At 36.2% G+C, this 17,771-nt stretch overlaps 1 protein-coding gene across 1 annotated transcript in view; it reads right to left on the bottom strand.

The window, feature by feature from the left end:
• Positions 1–17,187, bottom strand: part of AFP (alpha fetoprotein) — a 32,568-nt gene extending 15,381 nt beyond the window's left edge. The window contains exons 1-4 of the mRNA XM_031664491.1: positions 15,386–17,187; positions 5,240–5,380; positions 2,633–2,684; positions 1,535–1,667 (exon numbers count right to left, since the gene is read on the bottom strand). Coding sequence (XP_031520351.1) covers positions 1,535–1,667; positions 2,633–2,684; positions 5,240–5,276 — 222 coding nt within the window. The 5' untranslated portion in view covers positions 5,277–5,380; positions 15,386–17,187. The remainder of the gene's footprint in view (positions 1–1,534; positions 1,668–2,632; positions 2,685–5,239; positions 5,381–15,385) is intronic.
• Positions 17,188–17,771: the final 584 nt, after the last annotated feature.

Raw genomic sequence — 17,771 nt, 5'->3', positions numbered from 1 at the left:
GAAATAATGGTTGGATTTTAAACTGGAAAAATGATTTTTTAAAAACTTTTCTTGGTCGTAATTACAGATTTAGCTAAAATGTGTTAAAATGTATGTGCTTCCTTGTCTGTGACTTACTCTTACCAAACTCAGATGACAGCACCAATATTCCACAGAAAGCCTCGAGGAATACATGTGTTTCATGCATCTGAGGAAACTTTTATGTAGCTTTTATAGCTGCTACAGTAATATTTAGAGAATCCTGGAAAGCTTACATAAGATTTCTAATTCCCAATCCTCATTTAAAAGGTAGACCTTTAAATTTACAAGAATAAATCAGCAATCTGTAACTTTACCTCAAACCTCTAATTGGATGTGAAGTTGCAATAGATAATGTATTTTGTGTTTTTTATGCACATTTTGAAAAGATTATCAGAACAAGACAAAAATCGAGATGCAAAACAGAAATTTTTGTCAAATCATAAATTTCAAAATTGGAAAGTACTTAAACCATATATTTAAAAGGGCATCTCTTCTATGATATTCCAGGTACATTGTCTTTTGGCCACCTAATTAATCCCACCATAATAGAGTATTCTCTGGGCATGTTGGTTTATAAATGGAGAGTTCTAATCACTATAAAGTTTGTTTCTTTGTTAAGATAAAATAAATAATAATAAATATTATTTGTTGAGTTTCTACATTGAAATATCCTTATACTAAGAAAAGTATTTAGTGTTTATCTAAAATTCAAATTGAACTGGGTATTATGTTTTGTTGTTCTTTGCTAACCCTGGCAACCCTAACGATGTGCTATGCATCTTACATTCACTATACTTATAGTGTTAAGAAGCTACTAAGACTGTCAATTTCAAGCCAGATGGTCTAGTTCAAATCCTGGCTCTGCCATTTGGTGGTTCCCTTAAGAAAGTCACTTAAATTCTCTGCACCTCAACTTCCTCAACTGGAAGATTAGCATCTATCTTCAAGGATTATTTTAAATGTTTAATAAATGAATATAGGTAAGCAAAGCTGATATCCTGCCCAGAAGCCCCAGCCAGCATCTCTTGACTCACTGGACAACCATTCTGATTCATCAGTGCTATCTATCCCCTATGTCGTAAAATATTTTTATTATCAATGTACACGTTATGCTTCCTAGAATAATGCCAGTCACATTGTGTGTATAATAAAAGTTAGCTACTATTATTGTTATATCAATTTCCATGCTAACTCTGAAATGGGAGCTATTATCATCTCTTATTCTATAGATAAGAAAACCGAAGCCCAAAAAAGTTAATACGCCCATAGTCATCAAGATAATTTTATTTCAGAACCTTAGCTCTTAGTCATCATATTCATATGGTCTCTTTACAATAGCTACCTATTGTTCTCTTCCGCTCTCTTTAGCAATTCAGAATTAACCTAATCCCTCTTTCATATAATAGCTCTTCAAATATTTAAATGCATTTTTCATTGCTATTTTTGTATCTTCTCTTCGGCATGCTAAATTTTAGTCAAATATCACAATGCTTTTTTGAAATTATTCACTCACCTGGTTTTCTAAACACCCTGCAGACTGTTCATCTCCAGTGGGTTTCTCAATTGCAGTCAATACATCTTTCACCATTTTGCTTACTTCCTTGTAAGTGGCTTCTTGAACAAACTGAGCAAAAAATATGGTAGCCCTGAAACAAAAATACATGTGAATCCTTAAGGAACAGACCTGTAGCAAGCTTATTTTTCTCAAGTATAGTTTTTTGTTTGCTTGGTTTGTTTTCTTTTCTATTTATGTTGTAATCTGTTTAGACATTTGATTTGTAAAATTAGCTTCTAGTCATCTGAGAAGAAACTTCAGTCTTTTTCTTGTTTTCTTTTCCCATAAATATACATATAGATGTTAAAGGCTAAAATAAGTGGATTTCCCATAAGAGTGGTTCCTCCTTCTGTGACCATCCATCTACTGCAATGTACCCATAATTGAGGGTATCTACATTCCTTACGGTTACTTTTAAATTTAAGCAAAAAAAAAAAAAAAAAAAAGGTAATTAGACAGACCTCTAACAGTGTCTACTCCCAGTATGAGCAAGGTGTAAAACCCAAGACTACAGTGCTCATGGATTGACTCAAAGCAGTCCTTATGCAGGTTTGGATGTGCAAGGAGTAACAGCAACACACTACTTTAAATTCTTCGTTAGAAATTTTAAAAATGTGGGATGGAAAGACATCCAAGAGACTAACATACTCTCCACAAATAACAGAAAATAGAATATTTTATCACCTATGGTTTGCTGCTAAGATTTAAATAGTATACAGAAAAGAAAACATTATAATATCACCCTGTTGATACTGATGAGAAAAATTCCTGAATTAGTATATGGCTGTCACTGATCAGACACTAATCTTCAGTTTCTGAAATCTGATTTGGTTTGCCTCATGGGATTTCAAGGAATCGAGAAGTTAATGTCTAAGACATTAGTCAACAGTTTAACATCTTCAACATCAAGTTGATATTCAGTATGAGTAACTTTTCTTGAAACTGTCCAAATTGCTTTTGTGCTTTTAAGAACTCACAGGGCTACCCAATTTTGTTTAAGTATTTACTTATCCTTGCTTTACACATTTAAAGTAGATTTATATAAGCAAAACTTACAGGTCAGGTAAATTTATCTCTGCAGTACATTGGTAAGAATCCAATATGGAAGCTGGAAAGCAAAATAAACTTTATGAAACGTGTTTTCAACTGCAACCAGGAAAGTAATCATTGTTACATATGAATGCTTGTATTTCAGTTAGAACTGTACAGTTTCAGAACTAAAAGAACATTAGAGATAACCTAAGCATCTTAATTTTATACTTGAGAAAACTGGGAAACTAAGGAATGAAGTTAACGGGCATAATTTATAGTAGACCTATCACTAAAATCCAGATTTTGTCTTCCAGTTGTTTGATTTTTCCCTGTACTCTAGTGCTGTAATTGTCCTGAAAGTTAAATGGTTAAAAATATATTTCAGGCATTCTTTTGAACATAGTTATATTACAGTTTGCCATTCACATCCCAGTCACAGTGTTTCTTCTTCAGACTATCAAATAGTGACCTATTTTCTGTATTAAAAATAAAGATGTTACTTATTTTACTAGTCTGAGGGAGTTTTCTATGTGAAGGAGCACAATTCTGGCTTCTTCACATATAAAATTTTATTTACATTCACATATAGGTACATATAGGTGTATATAAAATTTTTCAAAGTTAATATGCATACCAATTAAATAAATGTGTAAAAATTAATTCAACATGAAACATACAAACCATTCATTTGTCACATTAAACACTGCTATAATTTTGTAAACCTCTTGTAAAGTTACAAGTTTATCTTTCATTTAAATATATCCACCAGTTAAATATTTTTTCTCCATGTGGAATAATAAACATGATAAATAAATCAAGACAAATGAATAAATGCAAATTTTATAATTTTAAAAATTTTGATATAGAGAAAAGACAAGAGAAACACAAAATATCTCACCTATTCCATATTCATTTCTATGCAGTGTTCTGGATTCAGTAAAATTTAGTAGGAAAATTAAAAAAATTGATTCCACCCACTTCATGGTTGCTAGTTATTTTGTTATTGGCAGTGGTGGAAGCAGAATATGGAAAATCGTGCTGAAATTCTTTTATACTATTTTCAGGCAATGCCTGTTAACTAGTAACTTTTTGTTGGTATATCTGTTACTTTATGGTATTTCCTTAGGTTGAAAATGGGACATTTGCCAATAATTAACAGCATAGCACTTATTTGTATTTTATGTTCAAGGACACAGACCTCTTTGGGGCAGAAAAAAAAAATTGCAAGCTTATTTTATTTTGCAAATATAACAAATATTCTTCTCAAAGTACAGAATATTCAAAGAGATGACTTGTCCCTAAGTTGCAGATTAATTAATTCCTCTCAAATTAAGAAGTTAATGAAGCCATAAAGAAAAGACATCAGATTTGGTATGCAATTCATCTAATACATTAATTCTTTAAAACTATCAAATGTCTATTATATGCCAGGCACACAAGACATGGTCTGACCAATTCAGACTCTTCATTTTGCAAATATAACAAATATTCTCAAGCTACGGATAATTCAAAGAGATGACTTGTCCCTAAGTTGCAGAATAATAAATTCATTTCAAATTATCATTGCTTGATAATTATGCTGTCACTGTTTAGCTCAAAAACACTTTTCACTTAATATGTATGTCAATAAGGTACATTTTAAAGTATTTAGTATGTGATGTATGACTTAACATAGAAAACTTAGAGCACAAGCCCTAATAAACCAAGTCCTATAATAATTTTATTTGCACATGTGTCTTTATGAAGTGGGTCAGCTGCACCATTCACTTAGCAACTCAAGATGATGATATTAATACTAAATGATGGATGCTAATAGTGGTTCACCTCCTATCATCCATGTCTATGAGGGTTCCCAATCTTGGTTACACATTAGAATCACTGGGGGAACTTTTTGAATTCCCAGTGCCTAGTCTGTAACCCAGACCAGTTAAATCAGAATCTGTGGAGTTGGGACCCAGGCACCAGTATTTTCTAAAGCTTCATAGGTGTTTCATTATTCTAAAGGTAAGATTATAAAACCAAATGACCCACACCAGGAAATAAATTACTATGGTACATTCATAAAGTAAGATGATATACAGCCATCAAAATAACTTTGTGGAAGAATATTTAATGAAATGGAAATGTGCTCATAATATATTGCTAACTGAAAAACAGGACAAAACAATATATAGAGAGGGGTCTCATTTGTGTATCTTTGTACCTCCTCTTTACTCCTCCCACCCTCTAAAAAAAGTGTTGAATAAAAGAAATAATGGACAGCAAAGTTTTAACATCGGGTTTCTCTAGATGGTAAGGTAAGTGAATTTAATTCTATCTCTCTCTCAAAACTTCTTCAGTGAAAGAGCAGTATGCAACTTTAAACATAAATTTTTAAATAAGGTAAGTACAGTACTCAAAAAATAGATCATACTGCAAGCTACTAGGGCACACATTTAAACAAAAAGGGTTTACCATCAGTAGCACTTCCAGCAAATACAAACATTTATCATAGTATAAACAAGGTCTTCCATGCTAATCGAGTAAAATTCCCATTCATTTCTTAGGTTTTTCTCATTTTCTGCTATGTATGGCTCTCCTAGGTTTTGTGTGCTAAGGAACATGTTAACAAAACAGGCCTTGCTCACGTACTCTCCAGGAAGAGGTAGCACCATCCTTGTCTATCCATTTGGATTCCAGGATAGTATTTACAAAGTGCAGTCCTTCCACTCCTCCTCAAGGGGGACTTCACTCAAATACATGAAAGCCAAAGTATTTATTAGGAAGGAATACCTGAAAAGCAATAGTCACGAAGTATTAGTTATGAAGAACTGAAATGGAGTTTTATGAAGCAAACTACATAAGCTTGCCCAAGCATGGGCAAAATCTCCCAAAGCCTTTCACAGTGCCTGGTTCATAGTCAGGACTCAGCAACATTTGCTGAATGAATAATAAATGTATTTGCTCCAACCATGGGTTTAACGTAGAGAAAGGGGTTACATTTGGCAAATCCCAGATTCCATAACATCTGAAACCTTTATAACTTTACAAAACATATTTCAGGTTTTCTGATACATATAGATATAGATATAGATATAGATATATAAATATAATCTTCAAGGCCAAGTAATCCAATCTGATCATCTCATCAAAAGATTAGAGGGGACAAATGTAAAAATGCCTGGCAAACGGTAGGCGTTTACTAAATTATGACTATTTCAATATTACAAATATATATATATATAAATAGACACATAACTACAAATAATATGTACACATCAAGCCAATGTGTGTTGTGTCAGCCACCAGTTCATCAAGATGTTGATGAGACTACACCAGGAGTAACAACTTTTCTATCAGTCCAGGTCCTATTTGGACTTTTCCTCTGATATTATGCTGCATTTGTGTCGTCCTCCAATCTCCTTCCATATTCTGCCTTATGGAGCAGATGTCTGCCATTCCATGCCATATGATCAGAGAGGCAGTATAGCACAGTATTAATCATGTAAAGTTGGGGACCAGTTTGAATTTTTGCCCTGTCACTTAGTTACATGACTTTGGGCGAGTTCATTAATTTCTCTGGGCTTTATCTTTATCATCTATAAAATGAGGATGTGATGGTACCTCCTTCGTGGTTAAATGAGAATTAAATTCATCAATAAATATAATTGCCTCAGAACCGGGTCTTGCACAAAGTAGCACTCGATAGATGGGATTTTATTTATTCGTCCAACAAAATGTTAAGTCTGCACTCCACGCACTGTTTTTGGATGGGAATAATGAGCAACAAGAGACAGGCACCATCTAGCTCTTGTTGAGCTTACTGCCTAATCAGAGAAACAGACAATAATATCAGTAATCACAACATGGTGTGATGGATGCTGTGATAAGTAGAATGAAAAGAGGAACTCCGGGCATCTTTAGAGGGGTCAGGTCAGGCTTTCTAGAGGAAGTAACATCTTAGTGGAGATCTGAAAGAAAATTAGAGGTGAGTCAAATAAAAAGGGAGGATATAGTGTTCCAGGAAAATGTAAAAGGCAGTGGAAAAGCCAACTGGTAAGGGAGAACAATGCACACTTAAGGAATGAGAGAAAATGCAGTTTCAAAGAGGCACAAAGTTTAATATAACATACTAGATATTGGGAATTCCTGGCAAAGTTGGCAGGGGCTATTATGGACAACAAAAGGGAACTAATAAAAATCATATTTGTACTTTGAAACTGTCTCTTTTGTTTCAAAAGGGGATAAGACTATGATAAGGAGACCAGTTAGGAAGTTTTCGCAATAATACTGTCAAATAAGTGGGCTGGATAAAGCTGAGCGGTATGAATGAGATAAAGTCAAAGACTTAGTAACTAAGTACATGTTCAGTTTTGGATATATTGGGTTTAAGATAAAGTGACCAGTTTACCCAAACAGTGCTGGCTCTATGCCTATTGACTTAGTGTAATTATTAATCAGGCTCCCTTTTCACTCTCATCTCCCCATAGGTGGGATGAGCACTGGGCTCAATGTAATTAAATTTTAAGGAACAAGAGGACTCTATGTGCTACAGGACACATTTTAGGAAGCATTCTAGGCAAAACTCCTGGGTTTGCATTTTGAAACGTCTTTAAGCCCTCCAAGTGGAGAGGTTGATGTGCATTTGAATGCTACTTTTTATCTTCTGGAACAAGATTGAGGCTAGAGATAGATATTTCAGAATCATAAGTTCATAGACAATTATTGTAGCCCTGTGAGTGGTTGAGAAAAAAAGATAGTAGTGAAAAGAGAAACCATGAAGAATAGCAAATTTTCCAAGACAAGCAATAAAGAGGAGCTTTGTACCAGAGTTTGTATACTAACGGCAAACAATCCTCAATCTATATGTGTTATTGCTGAAAGTCCTAAGTACAGAGTTCACGGCAATGCTTTTGCATTGATGTAATTCTGATTCCGCTTACTTTTTCATACGTCTGTGAAAAGACTCAGAAGCAACATGGAACAGTAAACTGAACTTTGGTATTAGAAAGATGCAAAACTAATTCAAATCTAATTGTCTTATGGTCAATTATTAGCTATATGACATTAGGCAAATAATTTAACCTGATTTTTAATTTTTCTCATATATCATGAAAATGATCTATCCCCTGAAGTTTATTTTGATAATAAATGGAATAATATCTTCTAACTGCCTGGTACCTACAGACATTAAAAAATGAAAGTAATTATTATCATTGTTAGCATGATGTTAGTGTTAAATATTAGATATATTCTTCTTCAGAGCAGTTGAGGTATACATGTGGGTTGTGAGAAAATTCCTTCTCTTTCCTCACTGTTTCTGAGATCCTTTTCATTTTTTGTTTGTTGGATTGGGTGGTTGGTTGGTTGAAAATGTTTTCAAATCTCCACTCTCCTTCTCCATCAATGCTTGAAAAAAAGTACCCAACCCTTAAGGTCTGTCTATTCAAATAATTATCCATGAATGTATTTCTGATTAGTCCCTAGCTAGAGAAGAGCCCTCTCACCTTTGACAACTTATTAAACCTTTCAGATGATTTTTTTCATGAAACCTCTTGTTGATGGTATATCATAGTCATTTGTAAGCTATGTAATTATTCCTGGACCATTAACTTCTTAAATTCAAAAACTCATCTTTGTGATTCCTGTGGTCCTAAACAAAACATTTGTCACCAGCATAAATAAATAGAAATAAATAGCTTTATAAATAGAAATTGAATGGTACCACCCCTACCCCCAGATTGTTGTACTCAGGATTTATGCACTAATTGTCCTCATTCATTCATTGATACAAATGAATAACACATCTCTCATACTCGTCTCACCACAGAAAATTATTGAAATGTTTATATTTATATTTTCTCAGATATTCAAGACCCAGAGGCACCAAAACAGATCTGAAAAGAGGACAGTACCTAAGGTCTTGGGAGAAAGTCAGTGAACCCTGTTGCAAGTGGCAGAGCTTAAAATAAGCCCCATAGAACAGATATAACTAAAATGTCATGAGATGGACATCCTCAAAGTCCTCCAGCCCATAGTCTGTCCCTTAATACTTAAGAAAGGAGAGGGAGAGAGAGAAAGCACATTTAGCCCAATGCTCTTCCTACCTATGGGGAGAAAACAGAATTACCATCACCACCTCTACCCCCATATTTCCAAGAATTCAGTGATACGGGAGTAAGGACTGCATTTATCCTTGGCATCATTGGTTCTTATTTCCTATTGCTGTTAAATTCTGTTTACCAAATACTCTGTCTTTTCTCCTTTACATGCTGTTTCCTCCCTGCCCTAACCCCCAGGTCAGATCGCCGCCAATCACTTTTTCAAAAAACCCCCACCACAAGTTTGTATCAAGGAACTAGACATAAAACATAAAAGGATCTTTTCCACTCGTGTCAACACCACCTGACTCTCTTCTTGTAGAGCCCTGACCGACCTCCTTCTTGCTTGCTCTCTCGCCCTCTTCTTTCTTAATATCTTCCCATCCAGCCCCAGTTTCTATATTCCCCTCTTATTACTCTTTTTAGGCAGAACAAACTATCACTCCCTTTGTTTAATTTGTGCCTATCTATCTGAATCATGCTCTAGAGTACGAGACTTCACCTTTCCCATTTGCTGCCCCCCAAAAGTTATTTTACTTATAAATAAAAAAAGTATTTGCTTAAAAAAGAAGACTATTTCCCTTTATCAAAGGAATCTTGTCCCTGGTTTGTAAAGGGAAAAAAACACATTTTTTTCTCCCTCCCACACAGGAACAAACTCAAAGGAGTCAGTCAGATGAGGCAACCGATCTTGCCTCCTAAACTTAAAAGGATAGAAGTGCCTCAAGTTCAGCAAGGTGAATTATGACATCAATACGGGTCTTGCAGAGATAGAACAAAGTAAGTCAAGGGCCAACTGAAAAATCTATGTTCCATTAACAGCATTTCTTCTTCTGTATGTTGGTTGCCTATGCTAGGCTGGGCATAGCTCCTTAAAACAGCCTAACTGCTCCACATGCTCAAATAGACTGTCAACTACTTGAGAGAAACACACTTTTAAAGCATCTCCTAGAACAATAATTTGGACAGAAAATAACACTTCTAAATCTTCATTTTGTAATGACTTTTTCATATGGACTCCTTCTCTTCCCAGCTTCTATAGCAATGACAGGGTATGAGAAACAACAAAGGGGGTCCATGGCCATCTACCATCATCAGCATCATTGCTGAATATGAATACTCCCTTTTCTTTTTTTTTTTTTTTTTTTTTTTTTGAGATGGAGTCTCGCTCTGTCGCCCGGGTTGGAGTGCAGTGGCCGGATCTCAGCTCACTGCAAGCTCCGCCTCCCGGGTTTGCGCCATTCTCCTGCCTCAGCCTCCCGAGTAGCTGGGACTACAGGCGTCCGCCACCTCGCCCGGCTAGTTTTTTGTATTTTTTTAGTAGAGACGGGGTTTCACCGTATTAGCCAGGATGGTCTTGATCTCCTGACCTCGTGATCCGCCCGTCTCGGCCTCCCAGAGTGCTGGGATTACAGGCTTGAGCCACCGCGCCCGGCCGAATACTCCCTTTTCTTAATGTCTTAGTCCATTAGATCATTTGTGATGCCATAACAAAACACTTGAAACTGGGTAAGTTGAAAACAACAGCAATGTATTTCTCACAGTTCCAGAGAACAGGAAGTCTAAGATTCAGGCACCAATAGGTTCTGTGCCTGGTGAGGACTGTTTCTCATCTAGGTGTCCCCACAAGGCACAGAAGGAAGGGAATGCCAAAAGGGCACTAGGGCACCCTTCAGCTTCTTTCATAAAAGCATTAATCCAACCATGAGGGTGGATTAATCACGTCTCAAAAGGCCCCACCTCTTACTACTATCACACTGGATATTATGTTCTGACTTGTGAATTCTGGAGTGACACATACATTCAAACTATAGCATTTCACAAGGTTGAGTGATGGCTCGTTGTTATAGAAGTTTCAGAAAAAATCCCTTACTTGGTCAAGAGATTTCACTGTCTGCTATGGACTAGACGTTTGTGTCTCTCACTTCCCCTTACCAAATTCATATGTTGAAGTCCTAACCCCCAATGTGATGATACTTGTAGATGGAGTCATTAGGAGGTAATTAGGTTTGATGAGATCATGAGAGCAGGAGCCTCATGATGAGATTGCTACTCCTATAATGTCAAAGAGCTTGCTTGCTTTCTCTGCTATATGAGGACATAGCATGAAGGCAGTCAACTATAGGCCTGGAATAGAGTCCTCACCAGAAACTAAACTCTGCCAGAATCTTGATGATAAACTTTCCAGCCTCCAGAACTATGAGAAAATAAATGATGTTGTTTAAGTCACCCAGGCTATGGTATTTTGTTTTGACAGCTTGAGAAGACTAAGACAGACAAACACACACACACACACACACACACACACACACACACACACACACACAGAGAGAGAGAGAGAGAACTGTCAATATATATTCTTATGATAGAAAATATATAGAATAAAACTAGAATTATTATTTATTATTCTTAAACAAGTCATGCCACTTCCCAGAAGATAGACTATCTATTTCTAAACAAGTTCTGTTTTATTTAGAGAAATGCTCTTATTTTTGATGTTCCTAAAAAAGAATAAGAACATATGTGCTCTCTTGTATTCTGTGGGATGTAAGAAATTTGTGAGTGGATTTTACTGTGGCCTCACAATTTCTGTCATTAAACAAAGTCAGAAGCTAGGTCAGAAGAAATCTCCACTGCCATTCTCAATGCCTCCTGGTCATCTTTGCATTGAGTCAGTATTGTCCAAACAAGGCATCTGTTGTCTGCCCCATCACAAAGTTAGGTAGGCCAGCTGTATCATCCAAGACTGTCCTGAGTATAGAAGAGCCAATCCTTCAGGCAATGGAAAGAATAAGTAGAGCTAGTATTTGGGTGTTGTTTGTGGTGTTCTACAATTTTTTTTCTATTACAGTTTTTAAAACCAAGAGATCATCTTTCCTATAGTGCAAAGCATCCTTATTTTGGCACATATTTTTCATGGCAGCCATTGGAGCTAAACTCTGTGCTCTGCTCCTTTGTAGCCTCTGCTCTAATGTCCCAGTGCCAAGCCCAAAGACATGGGCTAACCTCACTGGAAGCTTGGGAGCATGTGTGTGCCTTGCAGGTGTCCTCTTCCATCACTTGAAGATATTTGTGATTCCTAATACTCAACTGGATGGCTCTTCAAGTCACCAACCAAATTACTCTACCTAAGGTAGATGAGGACCTCTCCCCACACAAGCAGGATGGACTCCCGATGTTTGGTATTTACAACATCGCTTATTTCAATTCTGATTTCAAATAGTTCCTTATTTCAATTCTTCCCTTGAGACTCTTAGCTGGGGTTTTAAGAAACCAGTCTCCAGAGCACATATATCAATTGACCGAATGAATAAAGATTTTTGCAACAAAAAGAACTCAGTGAGACCTGAGTGGAGATAGTAAATATAGAAAAGTAATTTGTTCATTTGTATGCAGTATTTTTCAGATATTGTCCAAGTAACTGCTTCATACTCTAGTGTTGAAGACATTACACAGCATACACATGAATTAAGTAAAATGGGCAAATGACTATTACTCTCCCTGTATATCAACCATCACACATAACATTTAATTAACATAAAATATTTCATTGGTCAGAAGATTCTACCTTTCCCAAACGATAAATCTCAAAATGTCAAAGTTCTTTTTTGGTGCCACCCATGTATTCATATATTTATTCATCAGTTACTCACAGGAGAGAGATAATTTGGATAATTCTAAACCAATTAAAGTGATACAAAAGCGACACCACCATATGAGACATTGCTAAGTCTGCCACTTTTGGATGTGCAGTTCTTGATGCTTCATAATTTGGGAAAATTTTTATTATTCACATTTTAAATAAAATTTAAAAATAAAATGAATCATGGTTATTTTCTTAAAGTGCAAATATTCATGATTCAAATATTTATAAAATTCGATATACTATATATGCTATTTTGGAAGTCCAGGAAATTACTGTAAGTCAGGATTCTGTGATTTGTAGTTTTGAATATTTAAAGCCCATGGTATAAATTAATTTATTCATCTAATTTAATTGCATACTCACTATGTACCAGGTTACACTAAGTACCAGGGGAGATACATGGACTTCTAATTCCTTCTGATGAGAAACACTATCTAGTTGAAGAGAGAGATATGTAATGAACAGATACCATTAAACGAGTCAGCTTTCAGGGATCAGAACCTTGTGTGTTCAAATTCAGATTGTTTATATTTAAAGTAGCTATAAAATCTACAATAATTATAATAAAATATAAATGTGGATATTAGTATGAATGTTTAAAAAAGAATGTGAGTGCTATAATATGTCAGGTTCAAAGAGTGAAGGACCATCAGGAAAGAAATGACCAACTCTATTCAGAAAAGTTTCCTCAAAGAAGGTAACCTTTCAGCTGGATAAACAGATAAAAAAGAGAAAGAAAGACATTCCAGATAATAGGAATCCATGTAGGGAGTCATGAAAAGCATGGTGTGCTAATGAATAGTATGAAGTCCAAACTGATTAGGGCATTGAAGGCAGGAAGAAAAAAGAGATTGGAAGGGTAGTCAGGTCTGGACTTTGTAAAGTAATTAAGAAGAGCAAAGATACTTGTTAGGTCAGAAGGGAAAAGTGGAATGATGGGCTTCCACATGTAGTTTCCATGTATCCAGCACATCTGTCACAAAGTAGCTGTCTTATCACAATCTCAGCTGCGCTTTCATAAACCAAATCCCTAAAATGCTAATAATAGTAATAAAAATAGCCCATGTTGCTAAATTCCAGGAGGCACCCTTCACATTTTATTTTACATTAATAGTGCCCTCTGATTTATGCAACACCAGCATGCACTCATGTAAAGTATATTAATTTAATCTATTAAAATTTAGAATAATGAGTATAGAAGCCAGACTGACATAGTTGCTTATTGTTCAATCGGTGCGCGTGAAGATCCTTCTTAATGTTCACGCACCATCTGTTCCTGTGCAGGTCCAGGTACCATACCCTGTTGGTACTATCTTCTTTATTGTTAAATGCATTTCATTCCTGGCTAACTCTCTATCTCCCATCTCAAAAAAAAAGTAGCAATGCTGTTATTACTCAAGACACAATGTCTCTTTGGAGGTTGTTCTTACTGAAACAAATAAATCTTCTTGCCTCTACAGTTCTCTATTACCATTTATTTAATTTAAAACTGGTTACATCATTACTTATGATGCTGCATCATCCATCATGTCATCCTCAATTCTGGCTTCCAGTGACTCTTGTGTTTTACTGATAACAAGCACAAATGCAAATCTCTGTCATGTTAAATTTACTACTCAGACTTTCTTAACATAAACAGAACAAAACATCTTTTGACCACATCTTCTCCTAAACTCTTAATATGTGATCACAGTATTTCTACAATGTGACCTATTTTAATGTTACTTAACACCCCTGCCTTCCACACACAACCACCAACAGAAAGAATAAGTGAGGGGCCTAAGATGAAACAAAAAGAGTGTTCACATTCCTCCAAGAAATGTTTGGCAGGACTTTAAAACCAACCCAGGGAAGCATAATGTAAGCACGTCGATAGAGGTAAGGAGGACATCCACTGGAAGGGTCCACTGACATTGCAGACCCATGATCTTCAAAGTCCTTGGAAGAGATAGGTATGGTCACCCTCAAAGACTGCATGACAATTGATGTGGAGTCTGTAGAGAAATGGAGTGACCACCCTGGGTACCTGTGGCAGAGAACGCACTGGGTAAAGGATACCTGTCACCACTGCTGCTACCTTTATGAATTGCAGGCAAAGGTTACTTAGGTGGAAAGAGCTGCTGAGTGGCCCACACATACAGCTCAAGCCCAAAGGCAAGTCAAAGGCCAGAGCCCTAAACTTATCTTGTGTTCAGTGTGAATGAGCCACCCAAAGTCACCTGTCATAACTTCACAGAATATGGTAGGGTGAAAATGGAGCTGACCTACATGACTTTGGAGAATCATGTTTTGACTGGAAATGGTATGGCTAAAGACAAAAGGAACAGTACATAAATACTGCACTCTAGTTAGTAAATTTGACTTTCATGGAGGAATGGGTTTATAACTCTGAAACTCCTTTACATGCATCCTGAGGTGGAACAAATGGGTAGGTGAAGGCTAGACAGTGGAAGAGAAGATTTTTGCTGTCATCGAGGCAAGGGGGAAGCCTAGAATAAGTCCTGTGGTTCTGGATTAGAGTCAGAGACATCAGTATGCACTCATCATTAACCAGAAAGGTAGCTACATAGACACAGAAATAATTAGTTATGTATGTGTGTGTATTCAAATGAAGATATGAATATTAGTATTCATACCTACCTTTCTTAGCTCTGTTCCCTGAAATGGTCTAGAAGCAGTGATATCCCATGAGCAATGAGAATACCCAGCACTCAGATCTTTGTAAAACCATTCTCTAATGAAGAGAACCAGGCCTTCCTTAAGAAATGGCCATTTCTAGGGCTGGGAAAGTGAAATATAAGACGAGCCTGAGGCAGCTTGCAGTGCCAGAAAGAAAACAAAGTATAGAGACATGTCAAAGGGATAGGGGAGCCAACCGAAAAAGATCCCCAAAGGCCAAAGCTGGGATAGTTTGAGCAACTAAATAATGTGGCATTGAATTTTAACCCAAAGTATATAATGAATATATATATGAATTTATACTGGCATAAATGAACAATTAAATAACAAATCTTTCTTACAAAAATATTAATAAGACATGTCGCTACTCACCCTTTCAGGAACTTATCCTTCTCCCTGTCTTTCAGTGTGGGCTGGATTTCATGACTCACTTCCAAAAAATAGAGTGTGAAAAGAGAAAAGTGATAACTTTACAGTAGAGAAACCTGGCAAACACCACCTTAACCAAGTGATCAATCTTAATATCCCCATGATAAATCATGTTGATATCATATCATGTACCTTCCAATATTATATGAAAACAACATTTTACACACACACACGTGTGCACGCACAACACATCGATGTGCCTGCACCATTGGTACATTCTGTTGTACCAATCTTCCACACCATGCAGGAAACAAACAAACAAAAAAGCCAGCTAGCCAGAGTGGTGTGCTTGCCAGACCACTCTCTGAAATTAGAGCAGTGGGTCTGGCTTTATAGGCTTAACTGTCGAGTTCCTCCGGGATTCTGGTCAACTCCATAGGAAGCGGGAAAGCTGGAGCTCAGGGTTACCATATTTGGGGGAATCTTTTTCCAAAAGTTTTAAGTTCCTCTTTGGTGCCTGAGACTGGCCAGGATGGCATTGCTATCGATACAGGGTGCCCAGATCCTGTCCTGTGTGGGTCCAGTTCAGTGACAGCGCTTTATTGAACATTTTCTAGGTCCGTCTCTGGGGCCTTTGACCAGCCAGGGCCCACTATCTCTGTTTCTCTTTTTCTGAGCACTCTCTGACTTTTTTGATGATTGCAACAAATGTGAAAAAGAAATGTTTGATACATTCAATATGGACCAAAGTGGGGGCTGCTTAGGGACAGGAGAGTGGAATGGTGGGGAGTGCAGAACAGAACATTCCAGGGATAGAAAGAAACTCTTTGTAATTTGGTACTAGAACCTTTTGTAAGCACCACACTTAAAATGAAACTATTAAGCAGTGTTACTAAGAACAAGTTGTGGAATAGCATGTACAGTTTGAAACCAATTTGATATAAACTTTAAAAACACAAATTAATAAGGCTAAAATGACTAAGTATGTGGATTAATAGACAAAGATCTAATAGGCCTGTAAATTCATAGACAAAGGTTTGATAGACTTGTAAATTTATAGACAAAGGTATGATATGAGTTACCTCTGGGAACAGGAAAAAGAGGCCCAGAATGATGTTTTAGTGTTTTACAAGAAACGTTCACCCTCCCACTCCTCCAGCTCATCATTTCAGTAGACCTTCATCACTCCTTACTGTATGTTTCTCCAGGTGTTCTAATTCCCTCTTCCAATAAGGCTTCTCCAAACTTCTTACACTCTTTGGGTGTTGTTATTCTAAACTGTCTTAAATTTCTTCTAAGATCACTTCCCCCTACCAATTCTGTCAACCTCACTTATCATCATCTCTATCTCCTTTGTTCCTCAAAATTTCTTATAGTGTCTGAATAGTAAAGAAAAGCCATGTTTTACTTTTTTGGCTTATAATAAGTATTTAATAAATTTAACACCTACAGGACAAATGGCCCTGAAAATGCTATTGAGTGATGGTATAACATTGCACCATATGGGTGTTTTGTAATATTACTAGCTATTTTTTTTTTATTTTTTAAATTTACATAGGTTATTGGGGAAGAGGTGGTGTTTAGTTACATGAGTAAGTTCTTTAGTGGTGATTTGTGAGATTTTGGTGCACCCATCACCCGAGCAGTATACACTGTACCATGTTTGTAGTCTTTTATCTCTCATCCCCTTTCCACCCTTTCCACGTGGGTCCCCAGAGTTCATTGTGTCATTCTTATGCCTTTGCATGTCATAGCTTAGCTCCCATATATGAGTGAGAACATATAATGTTTGGTTTTCCATTCATGAGTTATTTCACTTAGAATAATAGTCTCCAGTCTCATCCAGGTCGCTGCAAATGTCATTAATTCATTCCTTTTTATGGCTGAGTAGTATTCCATTGTGTGTATGGAGATATATATAGATATATATATAACACTATAGATATATATAGATATATAGATATAGATATAACATGTTATATCTATATCACAGATATCTGTATCTATATCACATATATATGTGTGATATATATATAACTGTGATATACATATGTGTGTGTGTGTATATATATATCACAGTTTCTTTATCCACTCATTGATTGATGGGCATTTGGGTTAGTTCCACATTTTTGCAATTACAAATTGTACTGCTATAAACATCTGTGTGCAAGTATCTTTTTTGTATAATGACTTAATTTCCTCTGGGTAGATACCCAGTAGTGGGATTATTGAATCAAATGGTAGTTTTATTTCAGTTCTTTGAGGAATCTTCACACTATTTTCCATAGTAATTGTATCAGTTTACATTCCCACCATCAGACTAGAAGTGTTCCCTGTTCATTGCATCCATGCCAACATCTACTATTTTTTTATTTTTTTTTATTATGGC

Source organism: Papio anubis, chromosome 3 (genome assembly GCF_008728515.1).
Source record: "Papio anubis isolate 15944 chromosome 3, Panubis1.0, whole genome shotgun sequence".
Classification (NCBI taxonomy): domain Eukaryota; kingdom Metazoa; phylum Chordata; class Mammalia; order Primates; family Cercopithecidae; genus Papio; species Papio anubis.
The sequence above is the reverse complement of the archived record's forward strand: the minus strand, read 5'-3'. Positions and strand labels throughout refer to the sequence as shown.